Source organism: Terrapene carolina, unplaced genomic scaffold (genome assembly GCF_002925995.2).
Source record: "Terrapene carolina triunguis isolate 2854851 unplaced genomic scaffold, T_m_triunguis-2.0 Scaffold42, whole genome shotgun sequence".
Classification (NCBI taxonomy): Eukaryota; Metazoa; Chordata; order Testudines; family Emydidae; genus Terrapene; species Terrapene triunguis.
The window spans coordinates 52105306-52128604 of NW_020664393.1; the positions used below are offsets into that span (position 1 = coordinate 52105306).

The window sequence follows — 23299 nt, forward strand, 5'->3', positions numbered from 1 at the left end:
AACCTTTTTTTCATTTGCGGACCCCTAAAAAATTTCGAATGGAGGTGTGGACACCTTTGGAAATCTTAGATATAGTCTATGGACCCCCAAGGATCCGCGGACCATGGGTTGTTGAAAACCACTGTTCTGTGGTAACGACAACCTATCACAGACCCCTTAGACATAGTCTTCAGACCCCCAGGGATCCACGGACCACAAGTTGAAAACCCCTGAGCTAGTGCACTAAAAATAGATTGTAGTTGTGGAGATTTGAGCAGCATGAGGAGCTAGTGCCCGCCCCCCCCAGCCCCCCAAGTACAATCCTGTCAGAGATGCTAGTGTGGCTAGCCCCTCCCACCACTTGCACCACCATGACTACACTCTGTTTTTAGTGTGCTAGCTCGATCAGAGCTGGTGCAGGTATGTCTCCTCGAGCTGGGGACATATCCTTAGAGATTGAGGAACTTGAGGGATGCACCAAGAAAAAAACACATGAACAATGAAACCACAACACGCCCCAAGAACAAGCCAAATGCTAACACCATGAATACAGCTGGCTGAAAAATGGAAATTCCTTCCCAGGAAAGATTGTATATTTTTGATTTTTTTTCTTTTTAAACCAGAGCAGGATAAAATGTTAAAAAATTGAAATTTTGTGCAGGAAGGATTTTCCAGAAACATTCAATTTTGGGAGAACCAAAATGGAAGTTTTTGGCTTGCTGGCTGCCTGCCTGTCAGGTTCCCTGGCTGGCGGCTTCCATGGGAGCCTGGGGAGGTGACTAGCCAGGCAGCTGGGCAGCCTGGAGATCAGGCCTGCTAGGGAGTCAGCCAGGTGGGCTGCTGGGTAACTTGGTGGCCAGGGACCTGGCCACCCAGCTCCCCAGGTAGCCTATAGACCACGGGAGCCAGCTAATCAGGGAGATGGACATTGGCTCCCCAAGTAGCCCTTAGAGCCAGGAAGACAGGAAGTGGGCCACTAAGCTTTCCGAGTAGCCCATAGAACTGGCTACCAGACCACTCAGCTCCGTTAGCAGTCTGGGAGCTGGGGAGCCTGGAACAGGCTAGCCTAGTGAGCCTGGGAGACCTTGCTCTTCAACATCTCACTTGGTGGGCTGCTGGAGAGCCTGAGCCTGGAAAGCTGGCCATCCTGGGGAACTGTGCTGTCTGTCTGGCTTCCCTGGCTGTGCGGTGAGCTGGATGCCTGCCAGTTGAGAAGCTGGGCAGCCTAGGGAGCCAGAGGGACTCTAGGCTCTACAATATCCTACCAGGCAACCTTCCAAGCAGCTGGTGGGGAGCCCAGGGAGGCAGGCAGTGGGTGGGCATGTGGCAGGAAACCAGATGCCTGGCTTCCATCAAACATTAAGAGTGAATGGACACATTCCGCAGGAATACGTCAATTCCACACAACAGAATTTTCCAAAAGAAAACATCTGACCAGTTTTAGACATGAAAAAGAAGGAATTTTTGCATGTGCATTTTTGTTTTGAGCATAAAAGAAAGGCCAGATGCCTCCCTGTCTCAGGGCACCTCAGTCACTACCCCCATGTAGTGCACTGCCTGTGTGGTCTCTCAGTCACAAACACACCACACACTTTCACCACATGTGTATTTATTCTTTCCTTACAAAGTATCACAGGGTACTGCAAGGTTACAGCAAGTAGAAGATTCCACACAGCCTTCACTCCTCTGCCCAGGCTCACCTTCTGATTGCTATGTTCCTCCCACTAATATCCTCCCAATTACTGAGCCAATTGCCCCATTATCCCAGCAATCGCTACCCAAGTGTCAGTGATTCCCAAAGGAAATTGATTAATTGGCTTCAATTAAGCCTGTACTCTTCTCAATGCTGGAGCAACCTCAGTGACCAGGGTGCTACTAATAGAGCCCTGTCACGTGCCCCAAAACACTAGGCTTAATATTATAGCCTGTAGGCAACCAGAAACAAAGGATCTGGTTCTGCATTGTCTTTTCCATTATGAAATCATTTACACTTGTGCAAAGTGACTGTAAGGCAGCTGTACATTGAGCCAGTTGGTAATAATGAAGGGTGGTGGCCCCTATTACCACTCTGACATCTTCATTGTGACCGGTGGCTCTTGCTACTTTTGATAAAGGAAACATTTGTACAGGCTTGATTATGATTACCAAACTTTTTCATTCTTGATTACAGGTGTATTTCAATTGCTGTCTCATTACTACTGTATAACTTCTGAGAGGTACTCAGGTGCAATCAGAATTCAGGCATTACAGTACAGTGGAAACTATTTCAGTGAATCAAGTGGGATTTCCCCTCTCCCCTTGCTTCAACTACCATTTCCTTTCATCACAAACATTTAGCACAAACATTTAGGAACATAGGAACTAAAGAGTAGAAGGGACCTCCTATGTTGCAGAGTCCAGTTTCCTTCTATTTGCTGACAACCCTGCTATATAATCCTGTTGTCGGAGAATAACAGAGTTCTCACTTTTTGTTTGGGTACAGCAAATCAGATACTTTATTTTCTTTCTATCAATTGCATAGAGGGAGAGAGCTAAGCAGGTCCCTCAACAGGTAAACAATTACAGCAAGCATTTATACCTTTTGTTACAGACAATAATGAGCAACAGCTGCATTTTGTTTATACATAGGTTATTCTGATATCTTGTTTTGCTCACTAATGTAGACACTTAGTCTACATTCCATATTATCTACACAAGGTCGCAACAACTTCTCACACAGTTCTTTCCCACTCGCCTCACACATTCCTCGCTTCTACAAATCTCGCGTTATTAGGGTTACAGTTAGCCTAACTCTTGCTAACGAACTGTCATGCATTGCATCCCCTTCCTGTCAGTTCTTTCTCTGCTTCCACACTGTTCATACACCTTTCAAGCTCCATCTTAAAACTAGTTAGGTTAACTAGTTTTCTTTGCACACATTCTTCCCGTGACTTCCCCTCTTTTGAGGAAGCAACTTTAAAATACATTTTAGCTCTGAGTAGAATTTATGATGAATTTCAAATACTTCCATTTAAAATACAAAAACTGTTAGCAAACTGTTCCTACCATCATTACACATGCAAAAATCCCACTGAAATCAGTGGGGTTACTCTGGATTGATACCACATATGTAACTGAAAGAAAAAAACTGAAACATGGAAGTCCAGCTTCTCAGCTGGAGTAGATCAGTATAAATCCATTGTTTGATGCATCTGATATTTTTCTAGAGACTAGAATGACACCTATATGCTCCTTTATTAATAAAATCAGTCAAGTGGCTTGAAACCTGCATGTTCTATGCTGGTCAAAATTCTGTGCTCAGTACACTAAGCTTAGTGGAGTAGTACTGGTATAAGTGGCCCATTGTTCTTATTTATTTTTTAGAAAAAGAGTCCAGTTTTTAAACCAGATGAATTTACTGATTATGGCAAGTGGATGGATGGATGGGAGACAAGGAGGAAAAGGATTCCAGGTAATACACTTAATATTAGTCACTTAATAAATAGTAACAGTAGGGGATTTACAGAAGAGGTGGGAAGAGGAGATGAAATTGACTGACATCATCAGTGCCGGCTCTAGCATTTTTGCCGCCCCAAGCAGCGCAAAAAAAAAAAAAAAAAAAAAAGCCGCGATCGCGACGGCAGCTCTACCGCCGCTTCATTCTACGGTGGCAATTCGGCGGCAGGTCCTTTGCTCCCAGAGGGAGTGACAGCCCCGCTGCCAAATTGCCGCCGAAAGGGCTGGACGTGCCGCCCCCCTCTTCATTGGCCGCCCCAGGCACCTGCTTGCTAGGCTGGTGCCTGGAGCCGGCCCTGGACATCATTATGAAGCCTTCCAGTTTTGAGAGTGGTAAGCTTGGAGTTGTTGGGACTGAATGAACCAGAAACTCCAAATGAATCTTTCACAGTGTGAACCACCACATGGACTAAAACGACTGGCTTGGGTTCGTCCAATCTATATGAATCCAGACCTTCAATTTTTGCACAGTCCTACTGAATGGCAAGAGTTTAACCAGTAGATAAATTCATGAGTTTAATGCAATACTGAAAAAGCTCCAGAAACAGCTTACAAACTTCCTGGGAGTTTGAGTTCTTTTTGTGCTTTAAGTGTACATTATGTGATGGCTTTTGTTGTCATGACCTGCTCTTTTGTGTTTTGTTTTTATTTGAAGTACAAGTACTGTATATACACTTGTAGTGATTTGGAGAGACTCCTAAACCTGCCATTGCTCACTCCAAAATAGAGATGGATCCAAACCAAAATGCTAGATCCAAATACCCCTAAACTTAGATGTATTCAAAATCCAGACTTAGGTCTTTGTCTGAATTTTTAAAATGTCCTCTATTTTTATAATGGTGTGAACCAAACTCCCTGGTACAAGCACACTCAAAATTCTGGGTTTTGAAATCCAGATCTGAATCCAAATTCTGTGGTCTGAGCTCATCTTTTCTCCCAAATACATGCACATTGCCACATTTTGAGAAAAGGCAACCAGATAGCCAAGTTTGGAATAATTCTTTCTTAAAGAGTTGTCCATTTGTCCTTTGATTTTCTGTCCAAGGCCTTAGGAAACCACACAGCTTTTTAAAATCCAAACATCTAATGCTCTTCAAAATGCCAGTATAACAATCATCAAGTTGGTACTATTCATGTTTTGGCAAGTATGCTTAGTGTCTTTATGGAATTCTTCAGGTTTTGATTACATGCAAATTCCTTCAAAAATTAATTGGAATGTGTTGTAGCTTTTTGATTGTTTTACACATAAGTTGATTTTACAAAATCATAGAACTGAACACCTCCAAATTTTGGTGATATTGAGGACTGTATCTGGATCTAAAGTTAACAGCTTGAGCTCTTTTCTTAAACATATTTATAAAGCAGGATTGTACCCCCTAAATATTGTTGAAGTGAATTGCTGCTTTTATTCCCTGGTGTTATATTAAACTCGTTAGAAAAGCAGTTTGTCCTCTGTCTTTCAGGACATGATTGGTGTATTATCCAGTTGGGAGTACCAGGTATTGTCCATGGATTTGAGGTAAACACATCTTTCTTTGCTGGAAACTGTGCTCCTCGTATATCAATTCAAGCAGCATGTCTGACGCAAGGTAACTAATAAATTAATTTCTATCAGGTCTCTAGATATCTTAGCGGAAGAGCTATTTGCTCCTTACATTGTATTGCTAATATTAGAGCCTTATTATTATGGGGGAAAGTTAAGTACAATAAATTGTTTCTTATGGTAGATAAAATAGTTAAATTTCAGGCATTGCAGAGTTAGTGGTTGGAGTGATGTAATTCTTGGAAATATCACCTTGGGAAAACAGCACTTCTGGCAGTGCAGTGTCAGAAACACTGGGTGGCCAAGGCTGTGAATGATGGGAGAATACAGCTGTTACATTCATTGTTTTATATCACAAGTTCACATCACTTACCCCACGGTGTTGTGTGTGCTTAATAACAAAACACATTTTAGAGAATTACACATTTTTTAGTTCTTAAGGAAAGAAAATCCTCCAAAAAGGGCTAAATCCAGAGTCCAGGAAACCAGCCTGAGTTGTCAGGCTGGGTGCCAAGCAGATGTACCGTAGGAGAAATCTCACCACCCTTCCCACCAAGCTTTAGATGGCTCAAGAACTACTCCATTAGAATGAATGAAGTGTATCCATGACTCTGGACATGGCCTTTCCACAGTGAATGATGGGAAAAATCTGGAGCAAATCTTTTAGCATCATTTCTCCCCCTTCTTGTCCTGGCTCTATCTCCTCCTTTCCCTGCCTGGTGCCACAGTGGTTGCTTGAGTTCGTCCGTTCTGCGCTGATATTACATATCCCTGCTATGTTCCTCCACTGTCTTCTATACAGCTCTCCCTTTGTACAGCAGAACTGCAGTGGTTCCACTGCCAGGGATCACTCTGGGGCTGGAGAAGATGAGGCAGGATTTAGCTCAAAGAGAAAAATCTGAGCTATTGTAAAGCAAAAAAATTTGAAATAATTAAGCTAAATGACTTATTTTTGTTAGTAGAAATAATATATCAAATACACTTCCAGCATAATATATTTTTATAGGCATGGTCCACCTAAAATAAGTATTCCTACAAAATGATGAGCTTCTTGTGACAGCATTACTCAGCTGATCAAATAGTGCTTTTACTACTTCTGTCATTCTATATATTTTAGTATAAAAACAAAAATATTTCAGTAGCATTAGTTACTGATTATGCATGTGTTTATATTGCTCCTGCAGTGGATTTACCAGAGGTTTGGCCAAGAGGGGACAGGATAGGAACTGCAGCTTCAGATGAAGAGTTAAAAGCTGTCAAGAAGGTATACTCCGTTGGAGGCTGGGCGGTTCTTGGGATTCTAATGGGATACAGAAGCTTTTACTTCTAGATCATAGTTGGAATTAGGCCTAATTTGATTCTGCGTTAATGTTGAACTCTGATGGCTTTTCAGAGATCTATTATTAGAATCAGTGTTGATCTGAATCCAGATCCTTGTGAGTGGGTGTCCATAATACCAATTGTGCTGATGGCTTTAACGAGCACATTTAATTTGGCACTGTTAGCAAAGAAGGCAACAATTTAGTGGGCATGGAAACTGAATTATTCTTTCACACTTAGAGGAGGCATCTCCAAAACAGTGTTGAGACGTATCTGTAGGACAGCCTAGAGAAGTTTGCATGCCTGTGCTGTACCTCTGCCTTGAGTACGGGACTTCATTTTTCAGGGCTGGCACCTTTCAAGAGTTCTCAAGTCACTTATTATGTTTTAAAAAAATAAACAGGCCATTAATGTGAAGTATCTAATTGACGTGACAGTTTAGTTGTCCTGTAGAAGGCTTTTCTTCATTTAATTCCAGTTTGATCCAATGAATCTTGCTTACTTGTGGCCTCATGTTGGATGCCTCAATTTTTAGGTGTCAGACCTTAGATCAGGGATCGGCAACCTTTGGCAAGTGGTCCATCAGAGAAATCCGCTGGTGGGTGAGGACGGTTTGTTTACCTGCAGCATCCTCAGGTTCGGCTGATCACAGCTCCCACTGGCCGCGGTTTGCCGTTCTAGGCCAATGGGGGCTGCGGGAAGCGGTGGCCAGCATATTCCTCAGCCCACGCCGCTTCCCGCAGCCCCCATTGGCCTGGAATGGCGAACCGCAGTCAGTGGGAGCTGCGATTGGCCGAACCTGCGGATGCTGCAGGTAAACAAACCGTCCCGGCCCGCCAGCGGATTTCTCTGACGGGCCATGTGCCAAAGGTTGCCTATCCCTGCTTTAGATACTTTAAACATATTAAGCTGGGTACCCAAATTTAAGGCACTTTTGAAAATTGTCACGTACAGGTCACATAGGAAGTCTGTGGAAGAGCTGGGAATAAAAATTCAGTTTCCTGACTCCTAACCACAAGATTATCCATTCTTCCTCCCTTGAATACCATGGGATATTTGCCTGAGTAAGGACTGCAGAATCAGACCCATAAAGTCTGTATTGCATTGCATATGGATTTAAGGTTGTTCTAGGAATATATACTAGAGTTACACTAGTGTAAATCAAAAGTCACTCCACTGAAACCAATGGAGTTACTTCAGACTGACACCAAATGTAACTGAGAGCAGAATATGGTCCCTTAACTCTTTATTTCATATGCATCCGAAGAAGTGGGCTGTAGCCCACGAAAGCTTATGCTCACATAAATTTGTTAGTCTCTAAGGTGCCACAAGTACTCCTGTTCTTTTTGCGGATACAGACTAACACGGCTGCTACTCTGAAATATTTCATTTTTGTTTTGCAATGAAAATCTCAGCTTCAACATTATATTAGCACCATGTATTTATTTATTTGTAAATAAAACATTGGGAAAATAAAAAGTACTTCCCTACGCATTTAATCAAAGAAAACCCCACCTTCATTTGAATGGTCAATCCTCAAAAATGGATGGTTTATTTCAAACTTTCTTAGATGACTGATGAATTTCTTTGAAAGTTCAGCTCAAAGGTAATTATTTTGGAACTGTATAAACTGCTGAACACTGGGGCTTAGAATGCAAATACCAACCCTACCTGTAAAACACAGGTGATTAATAAAGGAACTCTAGCAAGTATGGGGTAGAGAAATAAGGGCTCAAATATATCAGAACATACTGAGCTGTACTAATTCTAATTAATAAACATATGGACTAAAGAAGAATATCCGTCACGTTGACCCAGACGACTAATTAATTAATATTTGTTATCAGATGAAGTCAGATGAATGGACTCTTCTGGTTCCTATGAAAGAGTTGAAACCAAGATACCTTGATTCTAGCTACAATTATTTTTCTTCCAGTTGTAAGAGGAAATGGACTCACATAAGACTCAATATCTATCCAGGTAATTTATTTATATATATATAGATATACAGAGAGAGAGAGAGAGAGAGAGAGAGAGAGACTCCTGAACTATGGTATGTAACAACTCCTTGGCAGGTTCTGTCTCTATCCAATCCCACTTACTGCTGCCATCAGAACAGGAAGAGAGCAACTAGTTTGAAATAAAGTAACTAGCAAAGTGCTGGGCTAGGTATAAGACTTGGTATGATGATTAGGTTTTTGTTGCTTTTGGTTGGATAGTGGGATGATCAAGCAGAAACAAGACACAACAATAGGCAGGGCATAATCTTTATAAATAAAAAGCAAACAAGTTAACAAAAGCAAAAGGATTACAAACAGATTTTTTCCCAGCCAAGAGGTTAGCCTAACTTTCAGAGTCTGGGTAGGGAACCCTGACTTCCCCCAGGTATTGTCCTCTTCTCTTCTTCCCTTCTTCTTTCTCTCCAGCAGCCCTTCCTTTTTCACAGGTGTTCAAGGGGCATATGGAGTTTGCCCCTTGTGTACTGGGGACTAGATTGTGTTCCTGCATCCTGCCACACATGGGATTCAAGATTCTAAGTCAGTAGACTTCATTTACATCTCATCAAGTTCACTTGATGTTTTGGGGTTCAGAACCAGCAAATGTCCTGTGAAATTCAAAGTGAATGCAGCAAAATGTGCAATGAATGCTAATATTTTAGGGTTGAGTCTTTTTTGCCTTAAATGTGCTGAGGTTTCTTTATCTTTGGGTCACAGGATCAGGCAACCCGGTTTCAGACAATTGCTAGATAGTCAATAGTTCCAAAATGAACACATCAGCTAACAGGGAAATAGTGGAAATCTATTTTGGGCACATAATCCTCTCTATGACAATTGGATTGCATTTAGTGATGCAAAGGTGATTTTAATTATATGAGATAGACTTCAGTCCTTAGGAGACTAGCCTGTCCTGAGCAGTTTTATACCTTCAGGGGTCTGGCAGTTTTCCAGGGCCAGAGCACTAGACTGTGAAGGAAGGAGGACCTGAGATGAAGGAGGTGCAGACCAGGCCTCCTGAGCAATGTCAGTCCTGGCTAAAGCTGTTGTTTCTGGTAGGAAACATCATTTCCCTGATGCTGATCTCACTTATGTATTTGTGTGTGAAGCATGCACAGGAAGCAGTATGGGGTGAATAGGTGAGAGAAACTGGCTGAGGGTGGAGCAGAACAGGGAGATAAAAAAAGTAGCTCTGTACATAAAAGTTGGTGGCAGGGAACGGAAAGCTCATTGCCAGTCAGAATGGGGCCTTCTTGCAGCAATGATGAGGGACCAGAGGTCAGCCAGAGAAGCCTCTTTGTGTTATGTGCGTATCTTGGGATTTCCAAATTTGTGAGTTTAATTCGTTTTTTTGTGAGTTCAATTTAAAAAATATATACACCACTGCCCGGCAGCCATGCACACCGTAGTGTCGATCCTGTGGAGATAAACATCACAAGAAGTACCATGTCAGAAAGACAGCTTCCTCTTTGGCCCCTTTGGACCCTATTTAAGCCCAGGAGGCGTTCCAGGAATTGCATGTGAAACAAGGTGGATTCTATTGCCACTGCTAGTTGTAGTATTGGGCCTGCCTCTCTTGCTCTTGGACTCCTGGTTCCTGACTCTAGCTCTGCCTTTGGTGCTGTTCCTGGCCGCTGACTGCTCCGACCACTAGGCATGGCTGCCCAATCCCCAGTCATGACAGCTGCCTGATTGAAATTTCCTAATGCATTAGTATACATCTGGATAAAAGATGCACTGTATAACAGCAGCTTCTTTTGTAGAAAACTCTTCAATTGGAATTTAAAATAATATTTTGGCTTTTTAACAAATTTCTGAAATGCTCATGAGAAGTAACTTTGGAGCAATCATAGAAATGTAAGGCTGGAAGGAATCTCAAGAGATCACCTAATCCATCCCCATCACACTGAGGCAAGCCCGAGTATACCTAGGATGCACAAATATTTCCAGAACTGTGTTGTTATAAAACTTGTTTGATGTTTCTATCAGTTTTGCCCTTTGATTTTCAGTGTGAATTTTATAAACTACAACTCTACACAATGGTTTAAAGGGATTGACAGTATTCTCAGATTCTACTGCACTTTGGAATATTAGTGCACTGACGTGTTGCATGGATATCCTACTGGTCTTGATGTTTATTAATGACATCATAAACTACAGAACACCTGTGTGGAAACGTGTCGTGATCAGCTTCCACTCTGAAATCCAAGCTCTTTCCTTTCATTCCAAAGTCTGTAGATTAAAAGGAATGTACATCTTGCATTTGCCATTTGTGCTGTACTCTGCTTCTGAATATGTATAAGCATGGCCCTCATGGTTCTATTCATTCTTAAAGATAAAATCATTCACTTTAATTTTATTTTTTTGACAGATGGTGGGATTGCACGTTTCAAAGTGTATGGTGTTGTTCAGAAAGACTGGTCAGCTTCTGGCCCAAATGACTTGGATGACTTGGTGGCAATGGAGAATGGAGGTATTTGTGTTGGATTTAGCAGTGCTCAATTAGGCCACCCAAGAAATATTCTAGGTAAGTTAAAGGCATTACTATTTCTGGTTTTAAATACTGGAAGTAAACTGTATTCACAGCATAGAATCAATGTTAATCATTCTCCTATGCAGTTTAACAAAAACTCCCTCTTTGGTCACAGTAGTCACAATAACTGGTTTAAAGTAACAGAGTCCTGTGGCACCTTTAAGACTAACAGATGTATTGGAGCATAAGCTTTCGTGGGCATAAGCTTTTCTGATGCATGCGTCTGACGAAGTGGGTATTCACCCACGAAAGCTTATGCTCCAATACATCTGTTAGTCTTAAAGGTGCCACAGGACTCTCTGTTGCTTTTCACAGATCCAGACTAACACGGCTACCCCTCTGATAGTTGGTTTAAAGTAGAATTTACTGAACTATGATTCAGTCCTGTAGTCTTTTCTCAAACAAAACTCACATGAGATGCAGGTCTGGGCCCTACCCACATAGCTATATGAACTTACCAATTCAGTAAATTTGTTTTGTTAACTTAATTTATGATAGATGAGATCTTCCATAGGGGCCAGGATTTCTAATGCCATCTGTAAACAAGGATTTCAATTCTAGGCCACTGGTCAGTAGTAAATATAAATTGTTACAATTAGATGGCTCATTCTGTAGCCAGAGCCCAGATTATCTTCTCCTGTGGCAAAAACTTTGGGAAGGAACTTTTTAAAAAGAAGACCACAAGGATTTCCTCATGGAGAATCCCCTGTAGAATGTAGACAATACAGTTTTACTCCTTCTACTACAGAAAAGCTGCCCCAAACATGGCCGATATCTTGGAATCAGCAGGATACATCCATATAGAGGTTCTGAACTCCCTGGTATGTTCTTTCCCCATACCCCTTAGCCCCCTGGCAGTGAGACTCCACTGGAGCCATGCTACCAGGGACTCCCTGTTGGCCTCAAGTGGCTCGCAGGGACCCCAGTGTGTTCTGGGAATGGTGGAGGGTGTGTTATGCAAAATAGTGAATAGTCTGGGGTGGTATTAACTCTTTCAAGGAAATTCTACTGGGCTAGGGCAGGGGCTGTAAGGTTTCCACCATTGGTCTGCTCCTTCCCAAATTCCATCCTTTCTCTCACATAGACCCCAGATCATGTGAAGAGGAGGTCTGGAAAGTCAGGGAGGGAGAGGAAATGGTGCTTTGGAGGTGCCAGAGCCTTCCTTCCATGTGGAAGAAGGGAGATCCATGGGTGGAGCACTCCTCCACATGTGGCTCTTGGGGGATATGATCTGTCCTCTCTTTTGATGCTCTCAATCTATATCCCTGTGTAGAAATGTTCACATCACAAAACCCACCACCACTGGCAGTCTCAGCAGAAGCAAAGAACTGAATTGAACATAGTAACAACTATTCTGGTCCCCCTAGAAATGGTCTTGCCTGGTTATGGTTGTGGCATACTGGTGGGGAAATGTGATGAAAATAGCATATCCATTGCCTGCAATGTACATGTTCAGTGGATATACAGCAAGCTGACATACCTGGAAACTACGATCTAGCATCTTTCTTGAGCACTGAATTCAGAAGAAACATTGAAAGCAGAGAGAAACCACAGCTGATATACAGAGAATACCCTCCACTGTGTTACTGTGACAGGGTGCTCTTAGTAGCTATAAACTGAGCCCTTTGGAAGCCAGCACCCTGGTCTCGTAGAACACCCAGAGCACTGGTTGTAGTTAGGGCTAGTCTACACTAGACGTGCTACAGCAGTGTAGTTGCACTGATGCAGCTGCACCACTGTAGCATGTCTGGTGAAGACGCTATATGCTGACAGGAGAGAGCTCTGCCGTTGGCATAATAAAACCACCTACATAAAGGGAGTAGCTCTCCCACTGACAGAGCTGTCCATACTGGTGCTTAGGATGGTGTAGCTTACATGTTATATCAATATAACCTGTAGTGTATACAATCCCTCAGAGTAGGAGGGACTTAGTTTGGGTTTGAAAGGGCAGAAGAGATCACTTGCACCCGTAGGAAACCTGAGAAGCTCATGAGGCAATTAGCTCACCAGCTGGATAGCTCTGAGAAGAAAGCAAGCAGTAAAAAAGGCGGAGCCAGGGAGAAGCATCGGGGCTGGGGGCCAGCTGCTGGTGAGGTTGGGAGAGGCTGAGAGCTGGGCTTGGAACTCAGGGGCAACTTGGGCTGGTGGCTGACTGGCTGACCATAGCTGGAAATACAGACTGAAAGTGAAAGTCTGGAACTTATGTTGGAAAATGAGGGAGAAGAAGTAATGGGTGAGGAATGGCTTCAGTTTAGGAAGAAGAAAAAGGAATAGAAGCATTTGTATCCTAAGAATAGGGAGCAGAGAGGGATGGATATATTCTTACACGGCTGAGTAGAATATAAAGATGACATATTGAATGAAAATTTCAGCATATAGGAACTCAAAAAAGCTATAGACAAAAATAAAAACAGTCTCAGGTAAAGATAGTATATGTAGTGAAATGCTTAAGCATTTACCAGAAGGGAGATTAAGAGTTTTACTGAAATTATATAATAATATATGGGGACAAGGAATACTATTGGCAACAAGCAAAACATGGCAAATTATGCACAGTACCTGATGCGTATAGGCCTATTGCCCTCACATCACGTGTGAGCAAAATTATGGAACATAAGAACGGCCGTACTGGGTCAGACCAAAGGTCCATCTAGCCCAGTATCCTGTCTACCAACAGTGGCCAATGCCAGGTGCCCCAGAGGGAGTGAACCTAACAGGTAATGATCAAGTGATCTCTCTCCTGCCATCCATCTTCACCCTCTGACAAACAGAGGGACACTATTCCTTACCCATCGTGGCTAATAGCCATTAATGGACTTAACCTCCATGAATTTATCCAGTTCTCTTTTAAATGCTGTTATAGTCCTAGCCTTCACAACCTCCTCAGGTAAGGAGTTCCACAAGTTGACTGTGCGCTGTGTGAAGAAGAACTTCCTTTTATTTGTTTTAAACCTGCTGCCTATTAATTTCATTTGGTGACCCCTAGTTCTTGTATTATGGGAATAAGTAAATAACTTTTCCTTATCTACTTTCTCCACATCACTCATAATTTTATATACCTCTATCATATCCCCCCTTAGTCTCCTCTTTTCCAAGCTGAAAAGTTCTAGCCTCTTTAATCTCTCCTCATAATGGACCCTCTCTAAACCCCTAATCATTTTAGTTGCCCTTCTCTGAAACTTTTCTAGTGCCAGTATATCTTTTTTGAGATGAGGAGACCACATCTGTACAGAGTATTCAAGATGGGGGCATACCATCGATTTATATAAGGGCAATAATATATTCTCCGTCTTATTCTCTATCCCCTTTTTAATGATTCCTAACATCCTGTTTGCTTTTTTGACCGCCTCTGCACACTGCGTGGACATCTTCAGAGAACTATCCACGATGACTCCAAGATCTTTTTCCTGATTTGTTGTAGCTAAATTAGCCCCCATCATATTGTATGTATAGTTGGGGTTATTTTTTCCAATGTGCATTACTTTACATTTATCCACATTAAATTTCATTTGCCATTTTGTTGCCCAATCACTTAGTTTTGTGAGATCTTTTTGAAGTTCTTCACAGTCTGCTTTGGTCTTAACTATCTTGAGCAGTTTAGTATCATCTGCAAACTTTGCCACCTCACTTTTTACCCCCTTCTCCAGATCATTTATGAATAACTTGAATAGGATTGGTCCTAGGACTGACCCTTGGGGAACACCACTAGTTACCCCTCTCCATTCTGAGAATTTACCATTAATTCCTACCCTTTGTTCCCTGTCTTTTAACCAGTTCTCAATCCATGAAAGGACCTTTCCTTTTATCCCATGACAACTTAATTTACGTACAAACCTTTGGTGAGGGACCTTGTCAAAGGCTTTCTGGAAATCTAATTACACTATGTCCACTGGATCCCCCTTGTCCACATGTTTGTTGACCCCTTCAAAGAACTCTAATAGATTAGTAAGACACGATTTCCCTTTAGAGAAACCATGTTGACTTTTGCCCAACAATTTATGTTCTTCTATGTGTCTGACAATTTTATTCTTTACAATTGTTTCGACTAATTTGCCAGGTACCGACGTTTGACTTACCGGTCTGTAATTGCCGGGATCACCTCTAGAGCCCTTTTTAAATATTGGCGTTACATTAGCTATCTTCCAGTCGTTGGGTACAGAAGCCGATTTAAAGGACAGGTTACAAACCCTAATTAATAGTTCCGCAATTTCACATTTGAGTTCTTTCAGAACTCTGGGGTGTATGCCATCTGGTCCCGGTGACTTGTTAATGTTAAGTTTATCAATTAATTCTAAAACCTCCTCTTGTGACACTTCAATCTGTGACAGTTCCTCAGATTTGTCACCTACAAAAGCCGGCTCAGGTTTGGGAATCTCCCTAACATCCTCAGCCGTGAAGACTGAAGCAAAGAATTTGTTTAGTTTCTCCGCAATGACTTTATCGTCTTTAAGCTCTCCTTTTCTATCTCTATCATCGAGAGACCCCACTGGTTGTTTAGCAGGCTTCCTGCTTCTGATGTACTTAAAAAACATTTTGTTATTACCTTTGGAGTTTTTGGCTAGCCGTTCTTCAAATTCCTCTTTGGCTTTTCTTATTACATTTTTACACTTAATGTGGCAGTGTTTATGCTCCTTTCTATTTACCTCACTAGGATTTGACTTCCACTTTTTAAAGGAAGTCTTTTTATCTCTTACTGCTTCTTTTACATGGTGGTTAAGCCACGGTGGATCTTTTTTAGTTTTTTTACTGTGTTTCTTAATTTGGGGTATACATTTAAGTTGGGCCTCTATTATGGTGTCTTTAAAAAGCGCCCATGCAGCTTGCAGGGATTTCACTTTAGTCACTGTACCTTTTAATTTCTGTTTAACTAACCTCTTCATTTTTGCATAGTTCCTCTTTTTGAAATTAAATGCCAGAATGATAAATTAGAGAATAGTAGCAAACTTGGGAAAAAAAACAAATTATAAATTGTGTGCAAAGTGGCTTCAGGAAAGTAAGATGCACAATTGATCATATTGTAAGATTAGAAACAGAAATACAAAAAACATGAGGAACAGAGAGTTTATGACAGTTGTCTTTTTGGACATTGAAAAAGCATATGACATGTATGGAGGGAAGGCTTGCTGTATACACTAGCCGCAATTGGAATAAAAAAGAATGTTCTGGTGGATAAGTGATTTCTTATGTGATAGAACCATACAAGTCAGGGTTGTGGCGGCTTTTTTGAATATTTATAAACTTACTAATGGTATTGCACAGGGGAGCGTTATCAGCCCAACCCTATTTAATGTTATGATTAATGATCTCCTGGAGAGTATATGGGCATTAATAGGTATTACTCTATTTGCTGATGACTGTGTTATATGGGCCAAGCATAGAAGACTTAAAATAGCTGTGGAGACAATGAAAGAGGCAGTTGGGAATTTCAGAATGGGGAGATACTCAGGGATTTAAGTTCACTTGCTAAAACAAAGGGAATGATCTTCACAAAAAAGGAAGTTTGGGGAAGAATGGAACCTGTATCTCTAAACAGAAAGAATACAGGTAGTTCAAAATTTTACGTTCTTAGAAGTTATGTTAGATGATAAACTAACTTGAAAAGGTTATATAGATAATATCAAGACTAAATGTAAAGATAGGATGAATCTGCTGGGAACAATTGGGGTACAGATAGGAACACATTGTTATTGCTGTACAGGACATTAAAAAGACCAGTTATATATTAGGGATGCTAAGCCTTTCATTCAGCTTCTAAATCAGCACACACACACACACACACAAAAGCTGATCCAAGCCCAAGCTCTGTGACTTACATGTGGTGCAAGTATTACGACTCCTTTGTGTGCTTCAGGTAGCAACCAGAGAAATGCCTATAAATTTAAGGATTAAATTGTTAGATTTTGCCTTTTGGGCTAAGGTTAATGTAAATAGTGAAGATAAGAATACAAAACAAATATATGAGGACTGTTGAGAATTAAGTAGACAAGAAGTAACTGGGCGCCACAAAAGCTCTCATATGCTAATAGGGTCAAAAGATGGGTAAAAGACTTGGGTGAAAAGGAAGGTCTGGAGAAATTAAAATCTTTAGTCATGGGAAATCGAACTATAGCTGGACAGTTGTCTCTCTCATTGTGGATTTGGAATTATATGAAAAAACAAAGGGAAGAGCAGGATCATTAAATATGATGACTATGACTTATGAATTTATAGATTTCTCTGGCCAAATCTCTACCAATGACTCTACAGAAGACTACACAGGTAGAGTCGGAATGGCCTTTTGTATCCCTGAATTTGGAATTCAGAGATCTATGAGTCTATCCAATTTTGTGGTCATTGACGGGCATACTGTTGGCACAGTGTTAATTGCTTTGCAAACCTGCACAACCATGATGCCAACAGTGGACTTTACAACACCTCATTGGTTTGCAACTGACAGGTAACTATCTGGTGTTGTTGGTTTCCACAAGGCAATAGTCACTTGGTTCTGCACTAGTGTAACCCTTATGCCCATCTAAGTTGGCAGCAACAAGGGCCGGGTTCTGTATCTAGGGGTTCCGTTTCAATAACGCAATGCAAAACCGGCTCGAGCCCCCACCCAGTGACCTGGGACAATTACATACCACCCCCCTGGGTACCTCTAAGAGGCAATACTTCCCCTCTCACAAGCACGGAGTGTGAGTGTAGCAGAAAATGTTTAATAACACATAACACAAACCATGAGCAAAACCCACCCCAGCAAATGGGGCTGTGTCCTTTCCCTTTGGTTCTTGAATCCAGCAACCCAAAAATCACCCAGAGTCCCCCAAGTCCAACAGCCCCAAAGTCTCTTGGGTCCAGCAACCACCCAAAGTCCCAAAAGTCCAACAACCCCCAAAGTCTCTGTCCCTGGTCAGTGCAGCCCCAGAGTAAAAGGGGGGGGGGCACGCAGGGTGTTAAGGGGCACCTTACGTGATCCGAGGCTGGCCAGCCGTCTGTTTCTCCGTGGGGGTTCCGCCGCAGCCTTCACCACAAGCCAGTCCACTTTCCTGCCACCCCACGAACTGCTCCACTCTACAAGCTGCTCCGCTCCGCTCACCGACCTGTGAGCCGTTCCAGCCGTCCCCGCAAACAGCTCCGCTCGCCGTTCCTTGGGCCACTCCAACCGGCCCCGCAAGGCTCCACGGCACTCACTGCTCCTCCAGTCGTCCCCACAAATTGCTCCGCCAGCTGCTGAGCAATATAGCTTCAGGCTCCCCCACTAGTTAACACAGCACTCAGTGATCTCAGCTCTTAATAACATCAGCTCTTTTGTGATTTCAGCTCTTAGCGATTTCAGCTCATAGTATAGTAGGGGAGCCCCAGTGCTGGTGCACCATTGGCCCAAAGTGAATTCAGCTCAGCAGCCTGTAACTAGACTCCTAAGGGAATCAAAGTTAGCTCTGACATTCAACAGTGGAGAGAGGAGGCGGTGCAATTGGTGTTTCAAACCCTCAGAGGGGGCCCATACCATCAGGTACAAATACCTGTCCCCATCCTCTCTCAATTCACTGGGTTTTGTAACCCATGCCCCTTGTCAAGCAAGTGCTACTTAGGTAATGGTGAAGGACTCACTCAGTCCTTCTGTCATACAACAGTTCCACTGGCCTTGATTCACAGAATCAGGGTAACAAAACTTTATTCTTCCTGCCCCAATAATAGAGAAACTGGGGATCCCACACCAGCCAAAGTAACCACTTTCAGTTGCTGTGTTTCATGCCAGGCGAGTGGGTGTGCCTATGCAAACAAGATCAGCCCCTGGAGTTCTTTTCCACACTCGCCATAATTTGCCACCAGATGTCAGGGTAGAGCTCATCCTGACTCTGCTTACATCAGTATGGCTTCTCTGAATCGAGTGTTCTGGTGTGGGAGGTTTGGTGCAAGCTCATCGCACATCTCCATGAAGGTCTGTTTCATAATTTAGAAGTTCTGAAGCCACTGCTGGTTATCCCAGGTTTCCAAAATGATGTGATCACACTACACCATGTGGTTCTCCTGCACCAGAAGCGATGATTCAACCATGGCAATAGTAGCATTCACCATATCTGTTCCATGGGACACAAATGGATTCACCTGGATAAGGGATGTATGCCCAGCTATGTCTGTTATTCTATCCTATCTGACTCTTTATTAGGTATAATGGTGATTAGAAGGGGAGCCACATAAAACAGGAATGACTAAATCAATGAACTGTTGTTCATAACTACAGAGGTAGTACAAATGGGTATACACATTGTAATAGTGTGGATTCCGGTGCATGTTGGGATACTGGGCAGTGAAATGGCAGATAAAGCAGTGAAAAATGCCTTAAAATGAGGAGGTTGATATACAGATCTCTTTGAGTAAACAGGACATCAGAAGTTTGGTTAAGAGAGAACTTAAGAAGCAATGGCAAGAACTATGGGCCAAAGAGAAAAAAGAAAAAAGGTTCTATGAAATATGTCCTAAACTTGAGGATAGTAGTGTACTTAATAACTATGACAGAAGAAATGAATTAACTACATTTAGTGTGCTAACAAGTCGCTGTGATCTGAATGGTAACTTATATTTGTTAAACAAGCACAAAGATGGGTTGTGTGATGCATGCAAAGTCCAAGAAAGAGTTGAGCATCTGCTGTGGCAATGCAAGGACAATTACATAGAGAAAAAGTTAGTCATAAAGAATCTAAGATGCCTTGGGATGAAAGAAGATAGTCCAAAAGGACTGGTGAGAGTACTGGGAAAGTGGGGTAACATTAAAAAAGCGTCACTTCGCTGTTTTAAGGATACAGGACATTGATGTTTTTGCTTATGTGAAAACTGAGGTAGGTGATGCCCATAGTCTCACATGCTGAGTCTGCTGCACCATAAAACGACGGGAAAAGAAAGGAGAGGGGCTACACATGACTGCTGCTATGTTGTGATGTACTTGGAATATAAAAATCAATAAAGTCACGTGGTGGAAATACCCTGCTGGCCTGTATGTGCTGCTTAATTCACAAAAAGGACTTACCAGCCAGGGTTTCCAGGAGCTGAAGGGGGAGCCTGTTCACAGTTACCTATTTTTGTAGGGCTAGGAAGAGCAACATCCATGGAAGATGGTTGGGAAACAGCAAGAAGACCGGACAGGCCACCAGTTTTAAAAGTAAGGAATAAATGAGTTACAGTTCTGATTTTAGATCTGTTTACAATTCTTTTTCCCCCAAGAGGTGTATATATATATTTGTGTGTGTGTGTGTGTTAATGAAACTTGAGAAGATTTAAAAGAAATCTCAAAATAATGTTTTCGTAGAGTGTCTTGTGTTCCCAGGAGGTAGCAGCAACTCATATTGTAGGCATTGCAATATATTCTCTAGGTCTAGTTCAAAGCTATTAGGCCGTATATGGTCTGTCTTTTTCTTACCATCTCTGTCTGGATTCTTAACCTCTCTTGATAATGAAATGAACTATACCAGGGGTCGGCAACCTTTCAGAAGTGGTGTGCCGAGTCTTCATACATTCACTCTAATTTAAGGTTTCGCGTGCCAGTAATACATTTTAACGTTTTTAGAAGGTCTCTTTCTATAAATCTCTAATATATAACTAAACTATTGTTGTATGTAAAGTAAATAAGGTTTTAAAATGTTTAAGACGCTTCTTTTAAAATTAAATTAAAATGCAGAGCCTCCCTGACCGGTGGCCAGGACCCGGGCAGTGTGAGTACCGCTGAAAATCAGCTCGCGTGCCGCCTTCAGCACGCATGCCATAGGTTGCCTACCCCTGAACTATACTAATGTGAGAGATGATTACTACTGCAGCTCTATCATCTTTGGGAATCCAGGTTCTTAAGAGAGACAAATGAATAAAATAATAAAGTTAAAGGATGCAGTATTTATTGAGAAATGTGCAAGCAGGTTTTAAGGGAGCAAATTATTAATGGCCTAATCCTCCATCCATTGCAGTCAATAGGAGTTTTGCCACTGATGTCAAAGGGGGCCCTAAATAATGGAAAACAGGTTGAATGCTTATCATAAGAATTACATATGATGTGATACACCTCTACCCCTATATAACGCGACCCGATATAATACGAATTTGGATATAACGTGGTAAAGCAGTGCTCCGGGGATGAGGAGGGGGGCTGCGCACTCCGGTGAATCAAAGCAAGTTGAATATAACGCAGTTTCACCTATAATGCGGTAAGATTTTTTGGCTCCTGAGGACAGCGTTATATCGAGGTAGAGGTGTATGTGGAATGATTGGAATGCTGGCACCTGCAACTGGAAAGGGATCACTTTGTTTACTCCTTTAGTTCACTTTTCTTTATTGGAACCTTAAGATTAGGATGATTTTGGCTTTCAGCCTCTAAAAATGGGATTTCTTCTTGAAGAGAAACTACTCATCATCTTACAGCTATCCATAACAAAACATACTGAAACTCTTGTGAATTCTCTCTTTAAATGCATTATATTTGTATTGACCTGCAGATTCCATATCTTACTCAGTCCTATTAATAGGGCTCTAACTCATTCCGTGAAGGTAGCTTTACTGGGGTAATATAGTTTTTTGCGGAAAAAATTCTCATTGTCAGAAGGGAGGTGGAGGATCCGGTGTTTAATCAGATTCATTCAATAGTTTGAAAGTAAAATGTACTTTTAAGAAACCAAGTTCAGCTAGTAAATGCAAAAATGTACCATGCCTTGCTTTTACCTTTTTGATTTTTGTGATTCATCGAACCATGTAAAAGTTTTTTCCCTCTTATTTTCAGGCTGATGAGAAAGGTATCCTCCTCATGCCAGGGAGTGAATGGGCAGTTTTCCGGTTGGCACATCCTTGTGTAATAACTCACATTGAAATAGACACTAATCACTTTAAAGGTAAAACAAATGCTTCTTGTTTGTCCCCTGTATTTTATTGATCATACCAAAAATATATGTTGTACCATAGATATATTGTGCAGGACCATTGGTTCCTGGGAAAGGTGGAATTAAACTGTTTCAGCAGTTGATGATCAGCTAAGCTTAGGGGCACCTAGGGTGTATCTCCCTTCTGCTGGGCATATCAGCACCAGGACTGGGTACCATAGAAGCCATTATAGCTGCCCTAAGTCAGGGGAGGATTCCTCGATGCTGGGGGAATCTTTGAGGGCAGTCACTGGGTGAAATCCTGGCTTCATTGAAGTCCGTGGGAATTTTGTCATTAAAATCCTGATTCCATTAAAGTCACCCAATTGAATGGATTGGAGAATCTGAGCATTCTATATCAATTGTTACAAAGAGTCAAACCATATTCCTTCAAGCAGTAGGTTTCAAATATTTGTAGAATATATGTATTTTATTGAACAAATATAGTATGATGAATGTGGAATTTATGGAATAAATTATGTGGATGTTTTCCATTATTGGTCCTGGTGATAGAGGTGGGTGCATAATTCACTAATATTCATGAATAAATACAAGCTTTGTGATTTTTTTTATATTAAAATATTTCTAAATAGCTTTTTAATTATTTGTCCAGCTCTACTTATTTTTTCTAGCCATAATTGCAGTACAAACGTAAAGAATCAAATCTGTGTTTTGTGAAATTCATTACTCTGTGTTTCAGCTCTGAAAGCCTAAGTTTAGTTTTTAAAATAAATTTATCTTAAGAAAATAATTATAATGCAACAAAAATATACAAAAGCATGTTACTGTTTGCTATCAGGTAACTTTCCAGATACTTGCAAACTCGAAGCCTGTGTTTTGAACACACAAGAAGAAAAAGATTGTATAACACAGAAATGGAACCTTAAACAGAATCCAAAATGGAATCCTTTGCTTTCTGTTACAAAGGTAAGGCTTTTATTTCTAGATCATATGAGCACTGTGGACTGTTAGCCTATAGCCTATTGGCTGTGTTGAAATAACGTTTTAAAAAAAAAGCGTTTTGCAGGTTTTTATATGAGTAGATCAATTTCCAAACGCTACAAGGACAAAACTACAGAGTATAGTAAGCAAAAGTGGACACACATCTTGTTTTCATGATCTTTTTCTTTTTGTTTTCTTGGGGGATGGAGAAGCATTATACAGTATATCAAATGATAAGGAGATTATTTTGGATTCTTGCATTTTGTAGCTTCTTCTCTGTGTACCTGAATTTCATCTATTTTATCTGTAGCTAAAGTTTTAGTGGACATATGCACCCTTCTGTCTATATGTAACAGTTATTCTGTTAAAAGGCAGTATTTAAGTATGCCAGTTTTACCTTACATTTTTGTTTTAGCTTAAGCCTAACAAGAGGCATTTCTTTGACGGTACTGCCCTGCAAATGCAGGATGTAATCACTCATGTGAGACTCGTTATTGTTCCTGATGGAGGTGTAAGTAGGATGCGTCTCTGGGGTTTCCCACGGAGTCTGTTTTATACAAGCAAATGAATGAAGAGGATTTTCTAAAAAAGGCTTTAAGGGTTATAGAATGGATGT

At 41.4% G+C, this 23299-nt stretch overlaps 1 protein-coding gene across 1 annotated transcript in view; it reads left to right on the forward strand.

The window, feature by feature from the left end:
• The window catches only part of ALLC (allantoicase), a 31476-nt gene extending 8177 nt beyond the window's left edge, over positions 1–23299 (forward strand). Inside the window, exons 4-12 of the mRNA XM_024215777.3 lie at positions 3343–3430; positions 4938–5063; positions 6202–6281; positions 8185–8317; positions 10703–10858; positions 19930–20003; positions 21606–21714; positions 22541–22668; positions 23099–23299. Of these exons, the coding sequence (XP_024071545.1) occupies positions 3343–3430; positions 4938–5063; positions 6202–6281; positions 8185–8317; positions 10703–10858; positions 19930–20003; positions 21606–21714; positions 22541–22668; positions 23099–23251 (1047 nt within the window). The 3' untranslated portion in view covers positions 23252–23299. The remainder of the gene's footprint in view (positions 1–3342; positions 3431–4937; positions 5064–6201; positions 6282–8184; positions 8318–10702; positions 10859–19929; positions 20004–21605; positions 21715–22540; positions 22669–23098) is intronic.